This window comes from Catharus ustulatus, chromosome 3 (assembly GCF_009819885.2).
Source record: "Catharus ustulatus isolate bCatUst1 chromosome 3, bCatUst1.pri.v2, whole genome shotgun sequence".
Taxonomy (NCBI): Eukaryota; Metazoa; Chordata; class Aves; order Passeriformes; family Turdidae; genus Catharus; species Catharus ustulatus.
Genome location: NC_046223.1, coordinates 51044280 through 51067808, shown reverse-complemented (window position 1 = coordinate 51067808; position 23529 = coordinate 51044280). Strand labels below are relative to the sequence as shown.

Here is a 23529-nt window from a genome sequence, read left to right as displayed (position 1 = left end):
ATTGATTTGTGGTGGTATGATGGGTTATAATCTGTGGTGTGAGATGTTTTAAAGGTTATTTTTTGAAGTACAGGTACTAATTTAAAATAATCTTTCAATGTAATATTCATTAAAACAGAGAAAGTTCCGTGAGGTATGTACAAAGTATCAGCTTTTCCAGAAACCAGCCAATTTTGAGCAACGCATGTTAGATTGCAAGCGGGTGTTGGATGGTGTGAAAGCAGAACTTCATGTCTTGGATGTGAAGGATACTGACCCAGATGTAATCCAAGCTCACTTGGAGAAATGCATGGTATGTATACAGTGTTCATGATTCATGCTTGGGGGTGCTTCTTTTTCATGTAGTTCTTGTTTCTTAAACTCTCTCCTGAGGAAATTTTGCTTAAAGTCATCATGGAACATGGAAAGTGCTAACAGAGCACTTGGTAACTACAAACCTCATATTCTTGTAGGACATAAAAGTAGTGGGCTGTTGATCATAGATACGGTGGAACAGCTGAGTTTTTATAAACTCCCTTCCCTGGATCATCCTTATGTTCTGGAGAAGCATCACAGTCATTAGTTTTTGAGCAAAACAGATAGTATGCATAAGATGAAGTATAGATCACAATGTTAGCCTTGGAGTAAGCACTGTTAAATTATTTATCTTATTCATTTCTGGAAATAAAAAGTAGAATAAAATATAGAACATCAGGAGTTTGGAATCTTCTTGTCAGTTATTGCTATTAATAAATCAGAGTTTAAGTGCAATTTGAAGCTAAGGTCCTCAAAGGAAGCAGAGTCAGAAAACCTGCACTACAAATTGATCATCAATGTACATATTTGTGCTTTTAGAAACTCTATAAGACCCTCAGTGAAGTGAAATTAGAAGTTGAAACTGTCATCAAGACAGGAAGGCAAATTGTACAGAAACAACAGACGGATAATCCCAAAGGGATGGATGAACAACTGACAGCACTGAAATTTCTTTACAATGACTTGGGGGCACAGGTAAGAAAAATAAATAAATGTATGAATATTTGTCTGCATGTCATTTCTTTTCTCTGCTGTTAGATGGTGTTTCGAGATTGATTCTAAAGCTGATAGTATGTAGGCTAGTTGCTGCATCCAGGAGCAATTAGTGGAGAGGTAGCTTTGAAGAAAGGAATGTTCAGAGTTTTGATTGCCCTGGCAAAGCTGACCTACCTTTCATTAAAGTCCTTTAAGATAATTTATGGTCAGATTGTCATGTGAGAAATGTGAGTCAATCTGAGGTTTTTTGGATGCCATGATGATTTTGAATTGTAGTCCATCTAAATGGTTGCTTTCAATGTGAAATAGAAAATGCAGGCAAACCTGTATTTCCCACTTACTGCAATAAATTTTGCATAATTTTCTTAGTTGAATATTTACTTATCCAAGAGAAGTGTTTAAAAATGGTTAACCCCTACTGGGCAGGTAGGACTAAATTAAGATGGAATCCCAAATGGATTTATGTCTGTTCAGTGCTTCATGAAATAAGCTTGGGGGTAAAGGTTCAGGTTACAGTCTTAGAGTATCTCAGAATGGGTCTTAGGAAATATTTTGCAGTTGTAAAGTTAGAGAACATCCAGGAAGGCATGTAGAAAAGAGTTTAGGAAAGGATAGAAAGACAGAGTTACTTGCAGTTATGATTTTTCTTTCTGAGTGGAGAACAGTGCACAATTTTTTGAAATGTCAATTAGTTCAGACTATGGGGCTTGGAGTTCTTCTCAAGTCTGTGTTAAAATTTGACCAGACTAATTGTGTAACTGAAGTGAAATACAAATTATTTTACTTTGGCAAAGATAAAATTTCATATTAATTTTACTAAGAGGTTTTTAAAAGCAGACTAGGTTTTCAGTGAAATTTTTCTTTACGGCTTTCTACTGGCAGGCCTTACAAATTACTGGGAGGAATTGAGTTTTGTGTGTGAGTGACTGACTGGACTCTACAGTCCTTTGAGTTTCAACTAAAGGATCAAATTAAAGTGATAAACATCAGTTTGGTGATTGCTAGCTATAAATAAATTGGTTTGCAGGTTTCTTTCTCTCCTTTAGGTGTATCTCAGTTTAAAATTATTTGTATATTTTCTGTGTTGTATAGTAAGACACAGAAGCTTATTGACTTTTCTTTTAGGGTCCCTCCTTAAAGTGGGGCAGTTTTAAGATGCAAGGATTTTATGCATTTAGGTGGATATTTTAGCTGGCTAGCATTTTGTGTTTGCTATCTTTTAAAATCTAACTTTGTTTTCTTTCTAACCTCTTATTTTTTTGGTAGGTGACAGAAGGAAAACAAGACCTTGAAAAAGCAACCCAACTGGCACGCAGAATGAAGAAGGAGTCTACCTCTCTGTCAGAGTGGCTTGCTACCACTGAAGCTGACCTTGTGCAGAAGTCCACTTCAGAGAGCTTGCTTTCTGATCTAGATTCAGAAATTGCCTGGGCCAAAGTAAGCATGCTTACTAAATATTTGTAGAAAAAAAATCTGAGTTATAGCAATACTATGTAGAAGTGGCTACGAATTTAAATCCCTGTAACTTGTTCCAAAATCTCCCATGTTGTGAAATTTTAGTAGAGTCAGTATTTCATATTCAGTACCTTACTGAGTTTGACCTGTTCCATTGCAAACACCTTGTGTCAACCTTAAATGGCCAGTGAAGTATTTAAGATATTGCTACATATTTGGTACTAATAGGTATTTAAGACTTACTGTATCTCTTACACATTTAGCAAGTATAATATTCCTAAAATGATCAGCAAATATAATTGTGGACTGGATCAGATATTTTACTAGTAGAGCAAACTGAAAGTCTATTGAATGTAAAGAGCATTCAATGAAAAATTCAATTTGTAACTTTTTATTGAAACAGTTTTGTCTTCAAAACTGTGACTTTGCAGAATAAGAGACTTCTGTAATTCCTTATTTTTTTTCACCTACCAGTTGAAGCTTTTAATTGAAAGAGGCAAATGTGTTAGTTACTTTCTTCAGAGTAATTATATTTTCTCACACTGTAGAAATTTGTGTATTACTAGGAGTTAGCAACAAGTGTCAGTTGATACAGTTCAGCAATACTGACCTTCCCAGTTTTTGCTTTCTGTCACCTTGTACTTGTGGAATGGCTCTGTTTGCAATCTTAAAACTTGAAAACTCACCAAATTGCAAACTCATGTAACATAACCTGTTCTTACACATTTCAATCAGGATTAGCAATTATTAGTGCTAGGGTTTTGCAGTGGCAGTATCCCCAAAATTCTTCTCTAAACAAATCTTTGAATCCTCATTGGAAGTATATTTACCATACATTTGTAAGTCATGCGAATAATGATCTTATGCTGCACCACCAGGAGGATAATTCCTTTATGTTGCATACAAAGTTGTCCTTTCTGTTTTGAAGTTTTCTAGAGGCAAATTAAAATGTACTAACTTGAGTACTTGTTTCTGTTTCTAGGATAATAAGTTATTTTAAGTTACTTCATAGATAATGCATTCAAGGATCTCCAGACACTGGCTGTGGTTAAGTGTCTTCTTTACCACACTGTACACTGACATCATAGAGCTTACTAAGTAGGCAGATATCATTACTGATAATTGGTGATCTTATACGGCAAGAGGTCTGTTTTTCACGCGGAAACTGTGTGCTGATATTCAAGAGAAGACATATTGCTTAATTTGCATGTCAGTATGCATACTTTCAAAAAAGGTGGATTTTTTTAGATTAAAAGAACTATTTAAAAGCAGAGATGACTTGGAAAAAAGAGTAGAGCTAAAGATACATATATTTACGTACCTTTATATAGATTATATAACAATAGGGATTCTGTAATATGTAGCCACTGAATTGAGCATCTGTAGTAATGAGTTGTGATGGTTCTCAAGAAAATATTCAGCATTAGCCTACCACATTTCTCATTGCTACCAAAGTACTTTAATAGGAAAATATATGGAGGAATCCAGAGTGTCTCTTGAAATACTGTGCTTTACAGTGCAGAAAAGAACCTTTTAAAACTGAACTTGCAATGTAGCGTGATGCATTTGCTTTACCTACATAATGGAAAGAAATGGTGAAGATGATCTAAAACAACAGTCCAAAAGAGTCCTGAAGTTCAGGACATTTATGTGCATTGTACTCTCATTCTCTCTTAGAAAATGAGCTCACTATCTACAGAGAGTGACTGTAAACAGAAGGCAATTACACTTGGTTTAATTATTTCCACAAGTGAAGATCATCTACAATATACAGTAATCTCATGATTACAAGCCGCACTGACTATAAACCGCATCTCTGGGTGTTGGCAAACATTTCGTTCTTTGTCCATACACAAGCCGCACCCAATTATAAGCTGCTCTGTTGTTCGCAGCGGGGACCTGCGTGCAACAAAGTTGCCAAATAGTAACAGAATCGCGGGATGGCGGGGTTTACTGGCTCGGCTCAGGCCGTGAGGGCTCGGGGCTGCTGACGGGGCTGGGTGGCCCAGCTTGGCACTGCCGCTCAGCGGGACCGCTTGGGGCCGGCCGCCGCTGCCACTGGGCTCACTTGCCCTGACCTGGCGCTGCCCCATGGTGGCAGGGGGGCACGGAGCCTGCTGGCACCCGCGGCAGTGGTGGGAGGCAGGGATGGAGCCCGCTGGCACCCATGGCAGCGACGGCAGGCGGGGACGGGAGCCCCCTGCCTCCCCTCGGGCCACGGGGCCAGCAGGAGGGAGCCCTCCGCCTCCTCACCCCCTGTGCTGCCTGCATGGAGCCCAGCTCCACCCACCGCACAACACACTAACCAATTTGTAACAATTGCGCAAAGCCAGGTTTTACTGGCAGGTGCTCGGCTTGGCACCTCGGTTTGCATTTTCGGGGTTGGACATGTCAGAAAATTATTCACATATTAGCCACCCCTGAGTGTAAGCCGCATTTCTGGTGTGGGAGAAAAATTTTGGTCAAAACGGTGCGACTTGTAATCGTGAAATTACTGTATTTGTTTCCTCTGGAGGTAAAAATCTGCCTCCCTTGTGTTTGGGTGCAGTTCAGTATTAACGGCTGAACTTGTTTCAGAATGTGCTGAGAGAGCTGGAGAGGAGGAAGGCTGATCTGAAGAGCATCACAGAAAGTTGCACCGCGCTCCAGTCTCTGGTGGAAGGGAGTGAGACTGTCCTGGAAGAGAAGCTGTGTGTCCTTAATGCTGGCTGGAGCAGAGTTCGGACCTGGACCGAGGACTGGTGTGACACCTTGTTGGTAAGTTGCATGTGTGACAAATATTCAGGCTAGCTCTCCTTCCACCCCTTTGGAGCAGTTGGAGTTTTCACTTCTCGCTTCACTGTAAAGTAAAGTTTTCAGTCTGCCTTATGGATTTAAAAGAATATGGAATGGTTTATGCTGTAGATGGAGAGGTAAGTCATGAGGTGGTATACAACGAAGAAGATAGAAAATTGGGCTGCTTCATGTCCTGCTCTTTATTCAGCCTGAATATTCAGCCTCTGTGCCAGCTCCAGCATGAACAGAGTGGGTTTGTTTTCATAGATTTCCTTGAGACCCAGATGATGGCTATTTAATGGACAATGGATAACTTCGTAGTGGTGTTCAGCAAAGCCCTCGTGACTCTGTCAGCCTATCGCTCTTTTGGTCAGACCGTAACTGCAAGTGTTTGTGTATGGCAGCAGCATCTCTCTGGCTGCTTAAATGAAAGCCCAAGCATATTGTACACCTAAAGCTGCTAATTAAGCTTAATGGACATGGAACAGTCTACCAATGATACTAGTATGAGACTGATGCTTTTATATAAATAACATATTTTGGTGTTGTTTAACTACTTATGACAATCAACCCATATCAGGGACTTCTAAAAGTGGAAGTTGTTGAAACTTCAATGTATGCATGGATGGTGAGCCCTGTGCCTCCTGTCCAGTGCCTGTTGCAGGTGATAGTGTTTGTTTGTAATCCAGTTCTGTGTTAGGAGTGGTCAGGTACTTTTGTGTGTGAATGCTGTGTAAGGATGATCCATAATTAAATACTTCTAGATTATGTTCATATCTGGTGACAAGTGTTGTCTATGCGCTATGTCAACGTCAAGAAACTTATATCTCCATGTAGCAAAAAACTAATTTGACCTTACAAAGCACAATCATAGGCCTTCTCTCTTTTCTCTTCTCCCTTTGTTTTGTTATTCTAAAAGAGCAAATCTTGTCTACCTTTTAGTTTTGGTGAAAGGCTTAAATAGATTGTTATTTCTCTGAATCTGATACACAAAATAATGTGACATCTGTCTGCAGCACCTAATGTTGCAATTTCTGACTGCATGTGAAAGCAGACCTAATTAACATGTCTACAATTTTGCAACTTCTCTTAGGAGGATGAAATATTTAATGTAATCAGTAAAATATCAAAACTTGATTGCAATAATTTGTAAGTTTGGCATGATCCCTTTCCAATTAAAAAACTCCAAACAACCACACACAGTGCATACTGTTGTACCTGCTTGTGGTGATGGAAAAAATAGTTGGTTGACTGAGATATTATGATCTGACTGTAATGTTGTAATATATTGTCTATCTTTAGTTCTACAAACTACCTCAGCTACTTCTATTTCCCTTTCTGTGAGTTAGAAATTATATTACCAAAGGATCTAGAATGAACATTGAAATTTTTAAAATACTATTGAATATGAAATGTACAATCTAATTTTCAGTGGTTAATTCTGAAGTGTGTCCATAATGCTATGTTATTGATCTCCTTTCTACTTAAAAGATTTTGGCAGGGTTGATTTATTTGATGTTTTTTTTAGTTTGTGGGGTTTTTTTTGGTGTGCAGATTTTTTTGTTGTTGTTGTTTGTTTGTATTTGTTTTGGGTTTTTGGGGATTTTTTGGATGAATTTTAGAAGCTTCTCATTCATTAATTTTTCTTGTCTTTCTCCAGAATCATCAGGGCCAGCTGGAAATCTTTGATGAAAATGTTGCCCACATAAGTACTTGGTTGTATCAGGCTGAAGCCTTACTGGATGAAATTGAGAAAAAGTCAGCTAACCAAAAGGAGGAAACTGTGAAGGTGGGAAATGTTGTGTTCATGGATCCTGAATGATGTCAAATTTGCTTCCTGTTTATTTTTACATGTCTCTCTCCTTGCCTAGGAGATAACCACTTTCATTTTCCATCACTCCTTAGCGTTTAACATCGGAATTAGATGATGTCAGTCTCCGAGTGGATAATGTACGTGACCAGGCTGTCATCTTAATGAACGGTCGGGGCGTGTCGTGCCGGGAACTTGTTGAACCCAAACTGGCAGAACTCAACCGTAATTTTGAAAAGGTCTCTCAGCACATCAAAAGTGCCAAGGTGAGGATGAGCGAGCCCCAAAACTTGCTTGGGCGGTCTGTGCCAAGAAGATGGCAGCTGGCTGTAGGAGATAGATAATTGTTTATTAGAACAGCTTTGCTGCATTTGAGTTCTCTTTTAAGTGTAGGTTTTTATTTGTGAAAAATATGTGTTTTTTAGACCAGCTGCTTTTTTTACCTGAGTAGCAGGTGATGACTTGTGTCTCACAGGAAAATATTCAAACAGCTGTTTGTAAATTGTTTGAAAATTGTATATATTGCAGTACGTATTTGTGAGCTACAAAATAATACCAGAAGCTAATATGACTGGAGATTTTTCTTTTTTTTTTTTTTGAGAACAAAATACTCAGATTGAAATTTGAAGGTAGAAACCTGGTAATAACTACCAAGTGTGTTCAAACCATCTCTCAGATCAAACAACTCTTACAATTTTGATTTATACTGCTATCTCATGGTCCTGCAAACTGATATACCTGTTCATGGGGGATTGTATGGGACAGCTGAGACAAAATTTTCAGCTTGACCAAGGTTTTACTTTGCTTTGCAGATGCTTGTTGGACAAGAGCGACTTCCTGTCATGTCAGAGCCCCGTGAAGGTAGAGTGGCTTTTCTAGACCTGGACAAATTTGAGAGTGACATACAGAATATGCTAAAAACTGTGGAAAAGCATCTGGAGTTGAGTGGGGAAGATGATGACAAGGTTTGTGAGCAATGCAATAATTGAATAAATTACTTCCTATTTTGTCCCCATGTTGTGCTTCTCTAGACTTTGAAGAGTGATTCTGAGAAAATGTTAAGGGTTAAGGGTAGAAAAGGAAGGGAACTATGAGGTTGTTGGATACCCTGCACAATTTTCCAGTACTTTTCCCATAGCTGCTGTCTCTTGACTGTTGTGCTGAGAGTAACTAATCATACTTGAGTTGGTATTTTCATCACAATTTTATAGAATACAGGTAGTGAACTCTGACTTTTGTTCATCTATCTTCTATCTCCTATTCCTTCATAAGGAATCCTTCCTGCATTTGAATGATGTTTGAATGAGGTTCAAATTTAATGCGGTCAGATAAAATGAATCATAGTGCTTAGGCCAGGTCAGAGGATGCTTGTGAGGTAAGGTGCAAGTAAGTTTTGTAATGTGGCTCTATGTTGGAAGTTCAAATAAAAGCTTTAAACAAAATTTATCTTCTAGATTCTTATCTGGACTCTGCTATTCACCCATAAAAAACTGCCATAGTTGTGTTTGCATATTGTCCACTATAGCCTTTTTGCCTACAAAATCAGGTAAATTCCTGTCAGGCCACTCTATCTGCCTTTCTTTTTAGCAGCTCAAATACAATAAACTGTGTTGGAAAGCTGGATACAAGTCTATGGAAAGTGCCATGTATAATACAGAACACAAATTTTAAAAGATTTCTATAGAAGGGCCTATTGTTATAGGACACAGCCTTCCTTTTAGACTGACTTTTATATTTATTAAATTTTTGGTTTTGTGCTGTTCTGCTCTGAGTTTGCTTATCAAGGTATGTCTAGAATAGAAATGGAGCTGAAGTCATAATACCCTATTGATGTGACTGCATAGTGCTGGCTCATTAAGTTTCTTTCAGTACATCTCTTTATAAAGTTTATGGAATGAACTTTATGATTTGGTAGTTGTAGAGGAGAATCTCTGCTTGAATTTGTTTGGCTCCCATTTGGATAATAAAACAAAAGTTTGGTACAATTGGTATCAATATCTGAGCCGCTAACGTGTCTAAAATTAATTTATGTAGATAACAGAGATTTGTGTAATTTCAGCTGGATCAAGAAAGAGCTCAGATTGAAGAAGTTTTGCAGAGAGGAGGGGAGTTGCTCCAGCAGCCTATGGAGGACCACAAGAGAGAGAAGATTCGTCTACAGCTCTTGCTTCTGCAGAAAAAGTACAGCAGTGTGCAGGTACATTTATGATGGTTACTACAGCTCATTTATCAATTTTTCCCTTGGTATCCCACTTACAACCGTATTTTATAACTTATGACTCTTTTAGCATACATGATTCTCTGGGGGAGAGTTAAATGTATGTGCACCCAATCTGAGTCTCTGAATCCTTGCAGTTCCAAAATATGTATTTTCCCATTTCTGGCTTTTGGGGGAGTGATTTTAATTTTAAAAGTCCTTTTCAGTTTCACAGAGGGCCACCCTATGTATTTTCCCAGATAGATGCATTGAGTTGGGCATTTGCTTCACCTGTCTTTTCAGGCTCTTGAACAGAGGCTTATCTCCACCACCAGGCTGTGTGAAGGGTGACTGCATACACACATACATACACAAGCATACTGACCTCTCAGGATTAGCCCTTTCTGTGACCCAGCCTGCTCCCAAATTCCTCTTCCTCCCTATAGAGGGTATTAGCAGTAACTGCAGACTGCAGCATGTTGTGACACTTGCATACACATGATGTGTTTAAATGGTTCTGCCTGTAACAAATGTGCTCCTTTTAGCTCACCTGTTTGAACCACCCTAGAGTTGGCAAGCTGAGGTCTGGTTCAAAGTTGCAGGGCAAGACCATCAGGTTGGCTTTGATTACATGTCTATGCAGATAAAGGGAATACAGCTGTTGCAAAAACAAATTAGTAGCATTGCATATTTTGGAATTTGCTCCTTCAGATGAATCCTTCAAGTATTTTTGTTTTTCAAATAAGTAAGACCTATTCCGTTCAGTACTTCCCTCTTTTTACACCATGTTTTCCTGATACACTGGATTGTAGGAGTGCAGGTCATTGCAAAGGAGGCAGGCGGTGGAACTCTCTCCAGTGTTTTCCCAGTATAAGAAGGAACATGATAGTCTAATGAAGTGGCTGAATGAGGCTGAGGACCGTCTGTCAGGGCTGCAAGGTGTGGAGGATGAACAAAAACTAAAGGTAAATGAGGCTTCTGTTTCTTGGAGCAAACAGTAAATAGTGTGTATGAACTTTAGAGATTCATACACTGGAGTTTAATGTAGAGTAGTGATCTTTGGACACCTCTGTGGAAAGAAGCGTTTCAAAATGAGAGCATTCATTTTTTCTTAGGAAATTATCAGCATACTCTAGTTTGGGATTTCTACGAAATCATCATAGGTCCAAAAGATCTCATCCTTCAGGCCCAAATATTAGAATGTGATCTGGGCAGTGGGCCTGATTCTGGACAGTTTGTCTTGCCAGTCTTGCTCTGTTAGGATCACACTTAACCCTTTTTAAAAACTCTTAACTCAAACAGCCTGATTTAATATCCCTTTGGTGCAGGTATGATAAAAGCCTTGTCTGAGCCTTAAATCCTGTGCCTCTGCATCCTGTGGTCAGGGTATTGTAACTACTCTGCTGTCTTTTCCTGCCTCAAGTGCTTAGAGAGGGATAACTGCCCTCATGTAATGGATATTACTGTACACAATGAATATTAATAAAACAGACAAAAGTTGAAGTGTTTCTGGTAATGTGTGTGAGTCTTGACAGTTTTGCAACTGGTATGACATCAGGGTCTGATAAAACTTACTGCCCAGAAAGTTGTATGTCTTAATTGTTGAGGACACAGGTATTTTTTTGATTGCTTTTGTTGTGGCTTTGTGGATACTTTTTGTTGGTGTTTTTAAAATCTTTTATTTCTCCTCTCCATCCTTAAAAGCACTTTGTGTTTTTGTGGTAATTACGTTAATATTTTAGGCAATAATAGTGAAGAACCTTGTGAAGGAGTAAGTAATTTCTTGAACAAGCTTGAGGGCTATGTAATCTAAGACTTTTCAATTTCTGCATATAAAGCTTCGTAATTAACATCTATCAATCATTTTGGCTGCTCTATAACTTTTTAAACTTGGAGGCAGGGGTAACATACTCTGGCTCCCTGTTAGACTTGCACCACTTGTTCACAGCTAGTGCTGTGTGGCTTCAGCAGCTGGTGACAGATGATCTGCTGTCCTTTGTCACACAGGTCGTTCAGTATCAACTTTTAGACTTGCTGCTTTTTAGAAAGACTGTTTTCACATGTTTCACATGCAGAACTGGGCAGCAAAGAGGACCCAGGGTCTGTAGAGCAGTCTGACATCTGACTGCTCTGCTGGGTCTCCAGCAGTCTTTTCTGGTGACATAAGCTCCTTGGGAGCTGACTGATGGCATGGAATTTTTTTGAAAGGAATGGGGATCCATGTGTATTTAAAATGAAACATCATTATTCAGTTTTTTTGTTTGACCGTCAGATGCTTTGAATGAATCAATTACTGGACAGAAGTGGAAAAGTTGTGCACCTGCATGGTTCTTTGCTAATGGGGGCAGTCATGTCATGCCTCAGATGGGTCCTCCTTGTCACTGCACTTGGTCTCACTGCAGCTTGACTGATCCTCTCTAAGGAAGATACTGTGTTTCCTGTAAAGCCCTTTTCTTTAGGGGATACACTGCAGCTAATCCCTGCTACTGCTAGATCCCTTCCTGGATAAGTGAATCTGGTTGCTGAATGCTGAATGCCATGTCGCTATGGATTACTGTAGCAATTACAATAGACTGTTGATGGAGAAACATTTTCCTTGCTCAGGTCAGCTAGACTGTCAGAAAGGGACCACAGCAGTTTTCATTACTGGTGTGAAACTTGGAAATGCAAACTCCTGTTTTTGCTTCATGTGCCTGTGCCTCTGGATTTCTGATATTTGAGTGCTAAGGCAGCTTGTCTCAAGTGGCGTTATTTTACTTTTATGGCTTGTTCTTTTCACTGGCTCTAGTAATCAATCTTGAACACTGGAAATGGTGTGAGACTATAACATTGCTAACGGGAGAAATAGTCCTCCCAAATATCATAATCATTTTAGACAATCACTGTTGCTCCAGAATTTTCTTGTAGCCTTGAAAACTGCAGTGCTTGTTACTCACTGCAGCTTAGGGCTGAGAAGCACTAAATGAATTCTTGACCTGCTGGTGTGCAGGTGGCTTGGGCCCTCACCTTGACCTTCCTTCCTTTCCTTGATGTAAGCAAGCTGTAGTGAGCAGTGAAACCGCTGTTTGATGTGAACAAAGTTGGGAGGGAAAGGAAGATTTCAGCTGCCGAACTGGAGAGTAGATTTGAATTGAGCTTTTATGTAATACATTATTTATGCTTTTGTAAGCAAGTGTGGAGGAAAGGACTTATTTATGGTGCTTTTGAAGGTCATATCTATATATTGATTTGCTGGAAGTAGCTGGATCGTAAATATTCCTCATCATTTACGCTTCTAGGGATTATGGAGTTAAAATATCTCTGAAATATTGGTAACGTGTCTGCATAGTAGGTACTTTGGAGTAAGCCTTGTTTTGCCACAGATCCATTAGCAAGAAAAGCCTGCATTGAAAGTTTGCATCTCCTAGAGGTCCTTTTTTCCTAACAATGCTTTAGTATTTATTTAAATTGGTTTATTCTGCCTTTGTTCAAAATGAGGGAAAGGAAAAAATGAAACCATAAATTGCAAAGGTAATTAGTGGCGTGAATTCCTGAGAGATTTTTCCAGGTTTTAGGAAGCTGTTTTGAAGTGAAAATGGTAATTTTGCAGATGGTAAGTAAATATGCAGTTGTAGACACAGTGCATTTTTTTCTACAGCAGAAGCAGACAGAATGTTGAAGGCTCCTGAAGTATCATTTCTATAATAAAGAAAATTATTTGTTTTTTCTAGTATGCTTTTTATAGGAAAGGTTCTGGATTACCTCAATATGAACAATTGTTTGCTGATTGCATTAATTAAATGGACATGAGCTTTGGGAAATCTTTTTTAGAAAATTGGCTCTGAAGTAGCTTGAGATTTAAAAACTGGCTCACATAGTTAAACATCCAAGAAGGTAAATGTTTAATTTTATGTTAATGTCTAGGGCAGTATTTTCCAAAATCCACTTGGAAGCAAGTCAGAAGATATCCTTTAGTTGAATTGATAGATTTTGTTTCAAAATATATTTAAGTGTAAAAGGGGAGAAGGGGAAAAAAATCTGAAACTGAATTCTGAATTGCATGTTAAACTGTATGCCATGTATAGGAGGAAAGAAATTTTATTTGACTTCCCAATTAAAAATATTCTTAGCAGTTCTTATTGAGTGAGCTTATTCATAGAATGTTCAGTAACAACTGAGTATTTTCTTTATTCCCCCAATCCTTTGTTTTTGCTAGTATTTAAAGACAGCAAATTTATTAAGCATGCTCTAGCAACACTGAAATTAAAGTAGAAAAGGACTATTAAGTGATCCAGTCAGATTTCTTCTTTAGTAACCTTAGATTGACTTTTTATTTGTGTATGCTTTAGAAAAATTGTGGGAGGACTGAAGCACTGCTCCTATAAAGACAGACTGAGAGGAGTCTGGAGAACAGACTGGAGAAGAGAAGGCTCTGGGGAGATTCTTATAGCAGCCTCCCAGTACCTACAGGAAAACTGGAGAGGACTTTTTACAAAGGCATGGAGGAATAAGACAAGGGATAATGGCTTTAATCTGTAAGAGAGTAGGTTAAGATTAGACATTAGGAAGGAATTCTTCACTGTGAGGGTGGTGAGGCACTGGAACAGGTTGCCCAGAGAAGCTGTGGCTTCTGTATTGCTGGAAGTGTTCTAGTGAAGGATTGATGAGGCTTTGTGTAACCTGATGTAGTGGAAGTTGTCCCTGCACATGGCAGGAGGGTTGGAATGAGATAATCTTTAAGGTCCCTTTCCAACCTAAACAATTCTGATTCTGTGAAAAGAAGTTGCTTACATGAGGGTTTTTTTCCTTAATTAAAAAAACAAAAACAAAGGAAAAAAACCACCCCAAAAAAACCCACAAAACCACAGCGAAGCAACCAAAACCAACTTCTGTGATATTTAGGTACTTGTCAGTTAACTGTGAGAGAGTTAGCATATTGTGCTGCATTTTAGAAGATTCCAGTGTGTAACACAAGGTAGAGAACAGCTGAACAATTAAAACTCTGCTGTACTAAGGCACTAACGTGTTTATAGCACTTACATATGTTCCCCTTTAAGAATGAGAGTTGTGAGAGGAGGAAGCATTATCTCAGTGATGGGAGGCAGCTGGAGGGGGTTATCAAGGAGACATACTCTGGAGGAGCGGCATCAGGTGGAATTCACTGCCTAGCAGAAGAGAATAATCTGGCCCAGGATGGTGTTACTGGGAAAGCAGAAAGTTTCAGAATATGTCAATGCACAAGTACAAAACAAATTTTCTGCATGACAACATGTGCTGTTCTAAATCGTGTGCACATTTTTTCTAATGAGACAAAGCACTGTGTGGGAAGTGGAAACATAGTAAAAAACCCAGTGACCTATTCATGTGGGTGAAATCTTGAAGTCTTGTCACCTGTGTGAGAATGGGACTTTTGGAATAATTGGGAGTTAGAGAAAACACCTTGTAAGAGGTTGCAGATGGCTGTGCTGTAGAAGGCATCCTCGTGTTTGTTCTTACTTCAATGTCTTTCATATTCTTAGGGAAAACACACTTTGAATTGCACAGACTGTCCACTTTCTTAGGAACTGGGGCCCTCTCCTTCCACAGGAAATTGTACCACTCTCTAAGCCTTGGACTTTTGCTCAAAATTCATTGATGGAAGCTGATAAAATATATGCAGAGCCTCAAGAAAATGCATTTGGGGAACATAAGGGATCAAGATGCTGGATTTGTAGCTAAAGCATATGGAGTAAGCCTTGTTTTCAACAGTGTTATTTGCTTGCTCTACTGAATCAAAAGCAGCATTGAGTAGTTTGTGATGCTTTTCTGTAATTCTTGTTTTTAGTAGACTAACACAGCTATGCTCTTGCATCCCGTTTCTTTGGTGTGTAATGAATGAGAACAAATCATATTTAGTGGCAAAGGTCTTGTGGAAGCAAAGCTGTGCTGCCAGTTTCAGAACAGAATGACTGTCTACAAAACAAAAAAAAATACAAACCAAGACAAACTAAAGAAAATTCTTAGGACATTTAGTGCATGCAAAGTCCTGAATGGTGAATATATATTTTCTGCTGCAGTCCTTGCTTGATTTGCACTACATGTGCTGGTTATGTTAGGTTCCAGTTAATCCGAGTGATATATTTAAAGTTCTCAGAAATATGTGAAGGAGGAAGATAGACAGGTTAGCGGGCCTTTAATATTTTAGTGGGGCTTTAATATTTTAATATTATATTGGTTGTCATCTGTGCTAGACATTTTCATGCATGCACCCATGTGTGCAAAGTAAAATTCACTGGCTGAAATTGCTATGAACATACATTTATTCTTCACACTTAAGGGTGTTCTTAGCTGTTAGTAAATTCCACAGTCCTGTGCCTGTCTTGCTTGACTCATTCACCAAGTGCAACATGGTGATTTAAAATTGCTTGAGTTCTTCAGTATTTGGAAGTGGGCTTTCTTCTTATTTGATGATTTCAAACAGCTAGGCTGTTTACAGAGATGGGAACAGAGTCCTGTTTGATAAGAAATGTTTTCTGCTAAAAACTGCCGTCAGTCTGCTTTACCTGCCTCTGCTCATTTTTTGCCAGGCATGGCAGAGGGAGAGCTTCCTGTAGCAGTCTTCCCAATGTTTTGGATCCAGCTCACATTTATGAACCAAGAAAAAGCTGCATTAAATTACTGTTCTTACTCTCCTATCTGCTAACATGGTACTTGGCTAGATAGCCTAGTCTTGCAGCCAGAGCAGAAAGCAATTGCCAAGCTCTGGAGGAGTTACTGTCTTTTATTGCTGCAAAATATTGGAGTACTGGTGGAGCACTAATTTATTTTTTAAAAATGGTTAGAAAATGTGGATGGAGTTGCTTATTGAAAAGAATATGGATGGGAAATAAATGTGTTTCAGTAAATTGGTGTCTTGGTGATGAAGGAGGCAGAGTGGCTTGTAACACTAGACACAGGGTCGAACAAGAAGTGTTATTTCTGGAAGTGATAAGGATCAAGTTAAGAGAAACAGTGGTACCCTCCCAATTGCTTGGAGTTGTAATCAAGAATAATACAAAGTCATTTTGAGGCGTGATATCTACTGTTTTCTAACTTTTAAAATAAAGAAACTGTCTTGTGCAGGGCTTTTAGCTTTCTGAATTTATGTAATCTTGCTGGAAAAGTCTTTGTTCTCTCTTCAAATATAGAAAAGTAATTATTCTGAATATATGTTATTGATTTCAGATTTCATAAAATTGATTGTTGTTTGAAATATAAAATGAATTTTCATGATTTTAGGCAATCCCTGTCCAGCAGAGGTTAAAAGGCCAATTTGCTACAGGAGTTAGGACCTTGCCTTTCTCAGCTGAATACTTGGTTGAAATCAACAAAGTTTTGCTGGCCATGGCTGATGTTGAACTGATGCTGAATGCACCAGAGCTGAATACTGGCATCTATGAGGATTTTTCAGCTCAGGAAGATGCACTAAAGGTACGGCATGCCTAAGCATTATATTCAGAGTGGAGAAGGGAAACAGCAGAAGAAAGGCCACCACCTTTGCGACTCTATTGCTGTACTTATGGCATTGCTTGGTATATACAGGATTAATATGCACTGAAAACTAAAAAATGACAGTTCTGTTGGCTAATTTTTTTCTATGCATAATCTGGATACAAAATGTAGCAGCATGAAAATTGGGTGGGAGGTTGAGGGAGCAAGGTTTAATTTGTTGTAGACACTTGTATTTTTCATCATAGTCTACTTAACACTTCTAGAACTGCTAAAGCCAATCTCCTTACATTCCTGCTTGATAGCCTTAATACAGCTGCTGTTCTTAAGTCATGTGAAAATAATTGCTCAAATAGGGACAGGAGAAAGGATGATTCTTGACTTTTTATGAAGCTGTGTATGAGGCTTCAAGATGATGGTACCTGTTCTGATGAGCAAAACAGCAATATTCTTTCAGTTTTAAGCTGCCCCTTCTTATTTTCAGCCAGTGGATTTACCTGTGTGATTAATTGTGAGGAAATAGTTAAGGACCTGGTCCTTTCCAAAAGGAGATGAAGAAATTATGGTGGAAGATACTGAATCCTGTTGTCAAATATGAGCTGAATATGGAGAAGTCTGAGTCTCGGTTAATTCTTAGCATGCAAAAGAGTGTGAAACAGATTCCCTCAGAAAACATCCATTGGATTTGGGAATTACACATGGCATGGTGCAGTGCAGGTGTACCTCTCTGTGTCATATCTGAGGCGTAGTCAGACTTTACCTCTCACCAAGAGCTAGACTGGCTGTTTCTGCAGCTGCGATATAGGTCCTTTAAAAGCTTTTCAGAATTCCAGTCCACTTTTCTGACCTGCTTTTCTTTCAGCTGCGTACATGCTTCCGTTTCTCATGTTTGTTTTTTTGCATATTTTATAAAAGCAAATACAGGGATGGTCCTAACCTTTGCCTCGCTGCCCCCTTTGTTTTGCTGACGAAGTTCTCTTATTCCTGCTTACTCTACTTCTGTGCTGCCTTGAGTGCAGTTAGGAGTGCTTATGTTAAGATGGGTTTAAAAATTTATGCATTCTTTTTGGTGCAGGTATCTCATCTGATTTTGAAGTTTTGGTATATTCTAAGGATGTTTTCAGAAAAAGCAAATAGCAGAGCATAGAATTTTTAGAAGCATTACTGTTTTAAATTCAAAAAGATAAGTAAATTCCACTGTCTGCATGGACTGTTTGTCTTCCGAATACCAAGGCAGTCTTACAATGGTATCTGGTTTAAAGGAATTTTCACGTCATAGTTCAATGGCATTTGAAATTGATTACTTTAACTTTGTCATTTAAATCTAAAACCTTTATGCAGCCTAATGCTTTTGCAGTTCTGTGCATATGGGAAGTTACATGAAGCATGATGAAGTTGCATTTTGTGGTCCATTTTTTTACATGGGGAAAGAGTATTAGCAGTGTCATCATGACACATCATGGCAGATTTGTTTAATAATGAAGATATAATTGTTTAATAATTGAAGATATTGTTGTTTGGAGACATATGGTGTGCCCTTTACCTTAGGAACAAATTGGATATATATTAAATATTTAATCCTTTTTGTAAAATCCTGAAAAGTACACGTGGTTAAAGGGTATGATGAACTGTTCAATTGCTAAAACTGATTTAAACTGTAAACTACTGATACTGGTGGTCATGGTCTTACTGTAGGTGCAGATTTTTAAAAAATGATTTTGAAAATATTATTTTTTGGTATTTTTCTTTTATTTCCTACTGGTGTTGACTTTCCTAATGGCTTGTGACATTACTGTACTTGCAGAACATAAAAGATATTTTGGATAAACTTGGGGATCAAATTGCAGTAATTCATGAAAAGCAGCCTGATGTTATATTGGAAGCATCTGGACCTGAGGCAATACAAATAGGAGATGCACTAACACAGCTGAATGCAGAATGGGACAGAATTAATAGAATGTACAATGATCGTAAGTGGTAAGTCAAGCATGGTTGGTCTCTGTGGCCATGTGGTAAATACTTTTTGTACATGTTTATATAAGTGTTTTTCAAATATACCTTAATGATGAAGATGAGTTTGGGAGTTATCAGTTTAATATATTGTTATTACAAAATAATTTCCAGAATTATTGAATGTTGAAGTCATTAACATGGAAAGTGAAATTTGAGTGCTTTTATGAAGCTCATTGTTTTTACTTCATGAAATAGTAGGTTTTGTTTATAGAACATAAAATTTTGGTTTTGTAAAGGTATTGCACAGCAAAGTTCTAGAGGAATAATGCTGAATAATCTTTTGATGGAGAATTCAAGGCTAATTTCTTTGATTTTTTTGAAGGAAGGTTGCCGTTTGAAAGCACGGGGTCTTTAAAATGCAGCACCTATGACAGCTGTCAGTTGTCAACAGTTGTCAATAATATTTGTTGTAAGTACTTAAAGATGAGAGACCTGATTAGAAAATTTTCGTGTTAGGAAAACAAGAGAATATTAAATAAGTGCTTAAGAAATGCATATTTCTAATTTCTTTGCCATAAATTGGTGTAATTTCACTTGGGGCAAAAAGTTTGATTTTGCCCCACCCCTTAAAGAAAAGGCATTAAACTTTCTAGCTTAACTGAATCAGTTTTAAATCTTAGAAAACAAACTCAATACCACTTAGTCAATCTTGGAAAAGTGTATTAGGTGAGTATTTTAAGTTGGAATTTGCAAAAGTGTCAAAATACATGTTCAGAAAACCACCACTAAGCTGAAGGTGCTTACACTGCAAGCAACAGTGGGCACTGAGATTATTGTTAGGCAAAATACCCCTTGATGACTGAAAATTATTCTATGAAATTTAAAATTAAACACAAAAGCTTATACTGTAATTAATTTACTTTCACGACATTTCCTTATTAATGATGATGTAAGGTTTTAATGATGATGCAGAAGTTTTCTAGAGCATAAAGTATGCTTAACCATGTTTGCTTGTTTGTAGCACCAGAAATCTGCTATCAAACACATGTGATACTGTATTTTGTAGAGATGTTTTTAGGAAGTGTACATTACATAAGTAGATGTTTCCAACTCTTTCTTAGAGCACTGATATATCTGTAGAAATGTAAAAATCAGTTGGTGGTATAATCTAAATAGAGATTCTAGAAATTCCAGACCTGTGGATCAGTGAAGGATCAAGATTTCTAATAACTTGACAGGCAATGTTATTTCACTGTATGTTCTTTAATTAGAAAACAGTGATGCCAGCTATGTACAACATTCTGTGCTCTTGCTGGTTGCTCATGGTCACCTGCTGTATTTGGAGACAACTGCTCCAGAATCTGGTGCCCATCTGTATTTATATGCCTGTAGCTATTTTATTGTCCTCATAGATACTGTATGCACTAAGCTTTAGCGATGCCATTTTTCCCACTTGTAACTTACTTGAAAAGCTTTAACCAATGTTAACAACATTTTGTAAGTATGAGTACAGTTTAATTTACTACTCAAATTTGCTTTGCTGAAGGGCAACTAGAAACCTAGACTTCTTATTGAAAAATAAGTGTATGTGTGTCAAAGAGTAAGTTCAATGTTTATGAATAACTGGCGCAATGAAACAGATTGCCTCCGGTCACTTTGTTGATACACATTAATCTTGAACTTCATAAAGTTTGTAAAGCTCTGCATATTAATAAGAATAATATTGGGCTTCATTTTCATACAAGGTGAGATTACTGGACTACTAATTTAGATAAATGATATGTAATGTTTTGAATATATAAAATGCTGCAATTTTAATAGAAGCATGCACTTTGATCAATGAAGACATTATTAATTGCAATATTAAAATGGCATTAGTATTTTTATACCCTTCCTGTTACAAAGAAGAATTCTTAACCAAGTTTAATTTTGCTTTTCCTAGCGTGGCACTAAGTATAAGCTGGCCGACTATCTCCTTAATCATCTTTGGCCTTTTTCTATTTCTGGAGTGGGTGGAGATTGACAAAATGAGAAGAAACAGCATCTGAAGCCTCTGGCAAAAGATTGACTTAGTTTTCATGGGTAGTAAAGATTTTGTGATTGAATGTCAGCTAAGTAGTTAAACCTTTGGTAAATGCTCTGATGAAGCCAAGCACAAGTTGAATTAAACTTTACTTAGCAAAACTTCTAAGTAGTCAACTCAATCCAGCTGCCTACAGTTGGAGTTGAACATGTGTAGAGTAAAATGTGTGTTTTGCATGTATCTATGGCCTTAATTCTTTGAACTATTTGTAACAGTGCTGCTTTGCTAGGTCTGCTCCTTTTGCTGTGGGTTTTATCCCAGTGCTAAAAGTGTTGATGACGTGGGAATGAGATGTGATTTGGAAACAGTGGATTCCTGCAGAAGAGGCAAATGATAGCCAAGTTTTACTGAACTAGTCACAGGAATTTGATACTTTTAGCTTTCAGATGAGGCAGTTTGTAGGGAAACAGCATGTGATCTGACTCAAAACTGGAGTGATTTGATCATGGCTGAAAATACTGATGGAGCTGTAGTCTCACAACAGAAATGGCACAAATTAAAATTTGAATCTCAGTGTTCTCTTAAGTTTTAAAATTCTGAAAAAGTCATGTGGTCAAAACTCCCTCAAAAACTTTAATTTTTAAGGAAGCCTATAAAACCTTCTTTTAATCTATTTCAAGTGCTTAGAATGTATCTTCTCATTAAATGTGGAATGAGTTACTGTCATGAGACAATGTGCTTAGACTGAAATATATGTGAGAAATAAAGGGATATTGAGATTTGGGGTCAGTGTACAGGTTGGTCTAGGGTATTAAATCATGGTATGTATTGAAACTGAAATGGTAGAACTAGGAAAGAAGGTTAGAAAAATTGAAGTGGAGATTTTTAAGACTACTGGAATTGACTAATAATAATAACAACAAATAAGCCCTGTATATGTCAAGAAATATGGATCTTTTGTGAGATTTAATTTTGATGAAATTAATCTCACTAAGAACTCTGGGATTGTTGACTTTAATTAGTAAAAAAATAGTTGCAATGGTAGCTCTTTAAAGTTTGATTTTAGATATCTTTGTTATGCTGCTAATTTCAGATTGCATCTATACATATGCAATAACCCTTGAGTCTTTACTGTTGCAGTTATTTGCAATTATTTGCAATAATGGGCTGCAAATGACAGTTCCTCAGTCAAAATAGAGAGTCCTCTGATTAGCAGTAGTCTTACCTCTTGGTCTTTAAAGATGACTTTTTTTTATTAGTTTGGAATAGTTAACAATCAACAAATAGAAAGGAAGCAACTCTATTCCTTTCTGACATGCTTTTCTCATACTCTCACTTTGTAAGCTTGTTAACATAACAGAACTCTCATCTGATTAAAAAACAACTTTCTGACTGCAGTTATTCTGCCTATTTCATGCTGGAACATGTTGCCCTTCAAGTTTAACAACACATTAATTTGAGACTGCAAAGATGATGACAATGAAATATCTGGTAAATTATTGTGTGATTAAATTTTGTAAGACCTACTTATGTGTGCTCACTGGTAATACTATATAATCAAATATATAATCTATATAATCAAAATGACCTTCACTTAATAAATTCTGGGCATCAGCACCCCATTTTCTCCTAATGAAGGAGAAAAAGAAATATGAGCAATTAATCATATTTCATATTTCACACTGTCTGATAGCTGAATTGGTTCACGATAAAGGGGGAAAGGGTTTTTGACCAAAACCAATTTGATGTGGCTAATCAATCTTTATTTTTTAAGTGATAGAAACAAGTTTGCTTAAGAGTGCCCTTTCTTCCTTCAGCTGGAAGTTAATAACAGTCTGTGCTGTTGGCTTTCACCAGCTGCTGCTGTGCCAGGAAGCCTTCAGTACTAGGACTTGGTTAACCAGGCTGTGTGTCAGTCTTTCTGTTGTGCAAGGCAAATTTCCCCCCACTGGAGTGGGATTCCTAGCCCTCTAACTGAAATTTTGGATAACTTTCCAATCCTTTGTTTTCCCGCAGCTGCTTTGATAGAGAGATTGAGGTGTGGAGGCAGTTCCACTGCGATCTCAATGATCTCTCCCACTGGATAGCGGAGGCTGAAGTGTTGCTGGCTGATGCCCGTGGGCCAGATGGCAGCCTGGAGCTGCAGACAGCTGGGCTGCATCAGCAGGTACGTGGGATTTGGGCAGAAAATGAGCAAGCTGCAAAAAGCCTAGATTTCTGTCTAAAATAGATAGACATATGGATTTGCAGAGAGGCTGTGCAATTACACTTCAGAAAGCAGTGACTCTTAACACTTCTATTTTGGCTGCAGTTTAAAATTTATTCTTGGGGAAGAGCTCAACTCCTACTTATAGTATGGGGTTTTATGATTACTCTTAGTATGGATTGGTTTGAGATAATTTGATAATTCAAATGTTGGCATAATTTGTCAGTTTATAAGTTTTGTTACAGCTTCACAAAGATGTTATTCAGATAAAAAAACTCCAGTACATTATTTCACTTATTTTTGATTCATAATCTAAAAAAATGGACATCAATGAAGGTCATTTATAACTCAGCAAATTATTTATTTAAACAAATGTGTTTTGAAAATACTACCTTGTATAAACAATCTAGAAAAAGAAGATTCCAATTACAGGGGTCTTACATTTGATTTTTTTTTTTCAGATTTTGGTTCTGAAATTTAGTTCCCTGATGTCTTTTTATTTTGCTTCCTTTTAAATAAGGAGAAGAAAGCTTAACTTTAAAGATCAGATTTTTTTTTTTTCTATTGAGAACACTAGTTTTCCAAGTGTCAGATGTGTGTTGTGAAAGAAAAGTAAGTTCTATCTAAGACACAGCTTCTGTTTTATCCTTGTT

General features: G+C 37.6%; 1 protein-coding gene across 3 annotated transcripts in view; it reads left to right on the top strand.

The window, feature by feature from the left end:
* UTRN (utrophin) overlaps window positions 1-23529 on the top strand; it is a 350247-nt gene that overhangs the window by 122998 nt on the left and 203720 nt on the right. For 2 of the 3 annotated variants that reach the window (XM_033054305.2, XM_033054304.2), the window contains 12 exons: window positions 119-292; window positions 835-990; window positions 2278-2448; window positions 5044-5223; window positions 6902-7030; window positions 7147-7317; window positions 7864-8016; window positions 9111-9248; window positions 10061-10213; window positions 16485-16676; window positions 18499-18671; window positions 22687-22837. In XM_033054305.2, the coding sequence (XP_032910196.1) occupies window positions 119-292; window positions 835-990; window positions 2278-2448; window positions 5044-5223; window positions 6902-7030; window positions 7147-7317; window positions 7864-8016; window positions 9111-9248; window positions 10061-10213; window positions 16485-16676; window positions 18499-18671; window positions 22687-22837 (1941 nt within the window). The remainder of the gene's footprint in view (window positions 1-118; window positions 293-834; window positions 991-2277; window positions 2449-5043; window positions 5224-6901; window positions 7031-7146; window positions 7318-7863; window positions 8017-9110; window positions 9249-10060; window positions 10214-16484; window positions 16677-18498; window positions 18672-22686; window positions 22838-23529) is intronic. The other variant, XM_033054306.2, reaches the window with a different exon arrangement.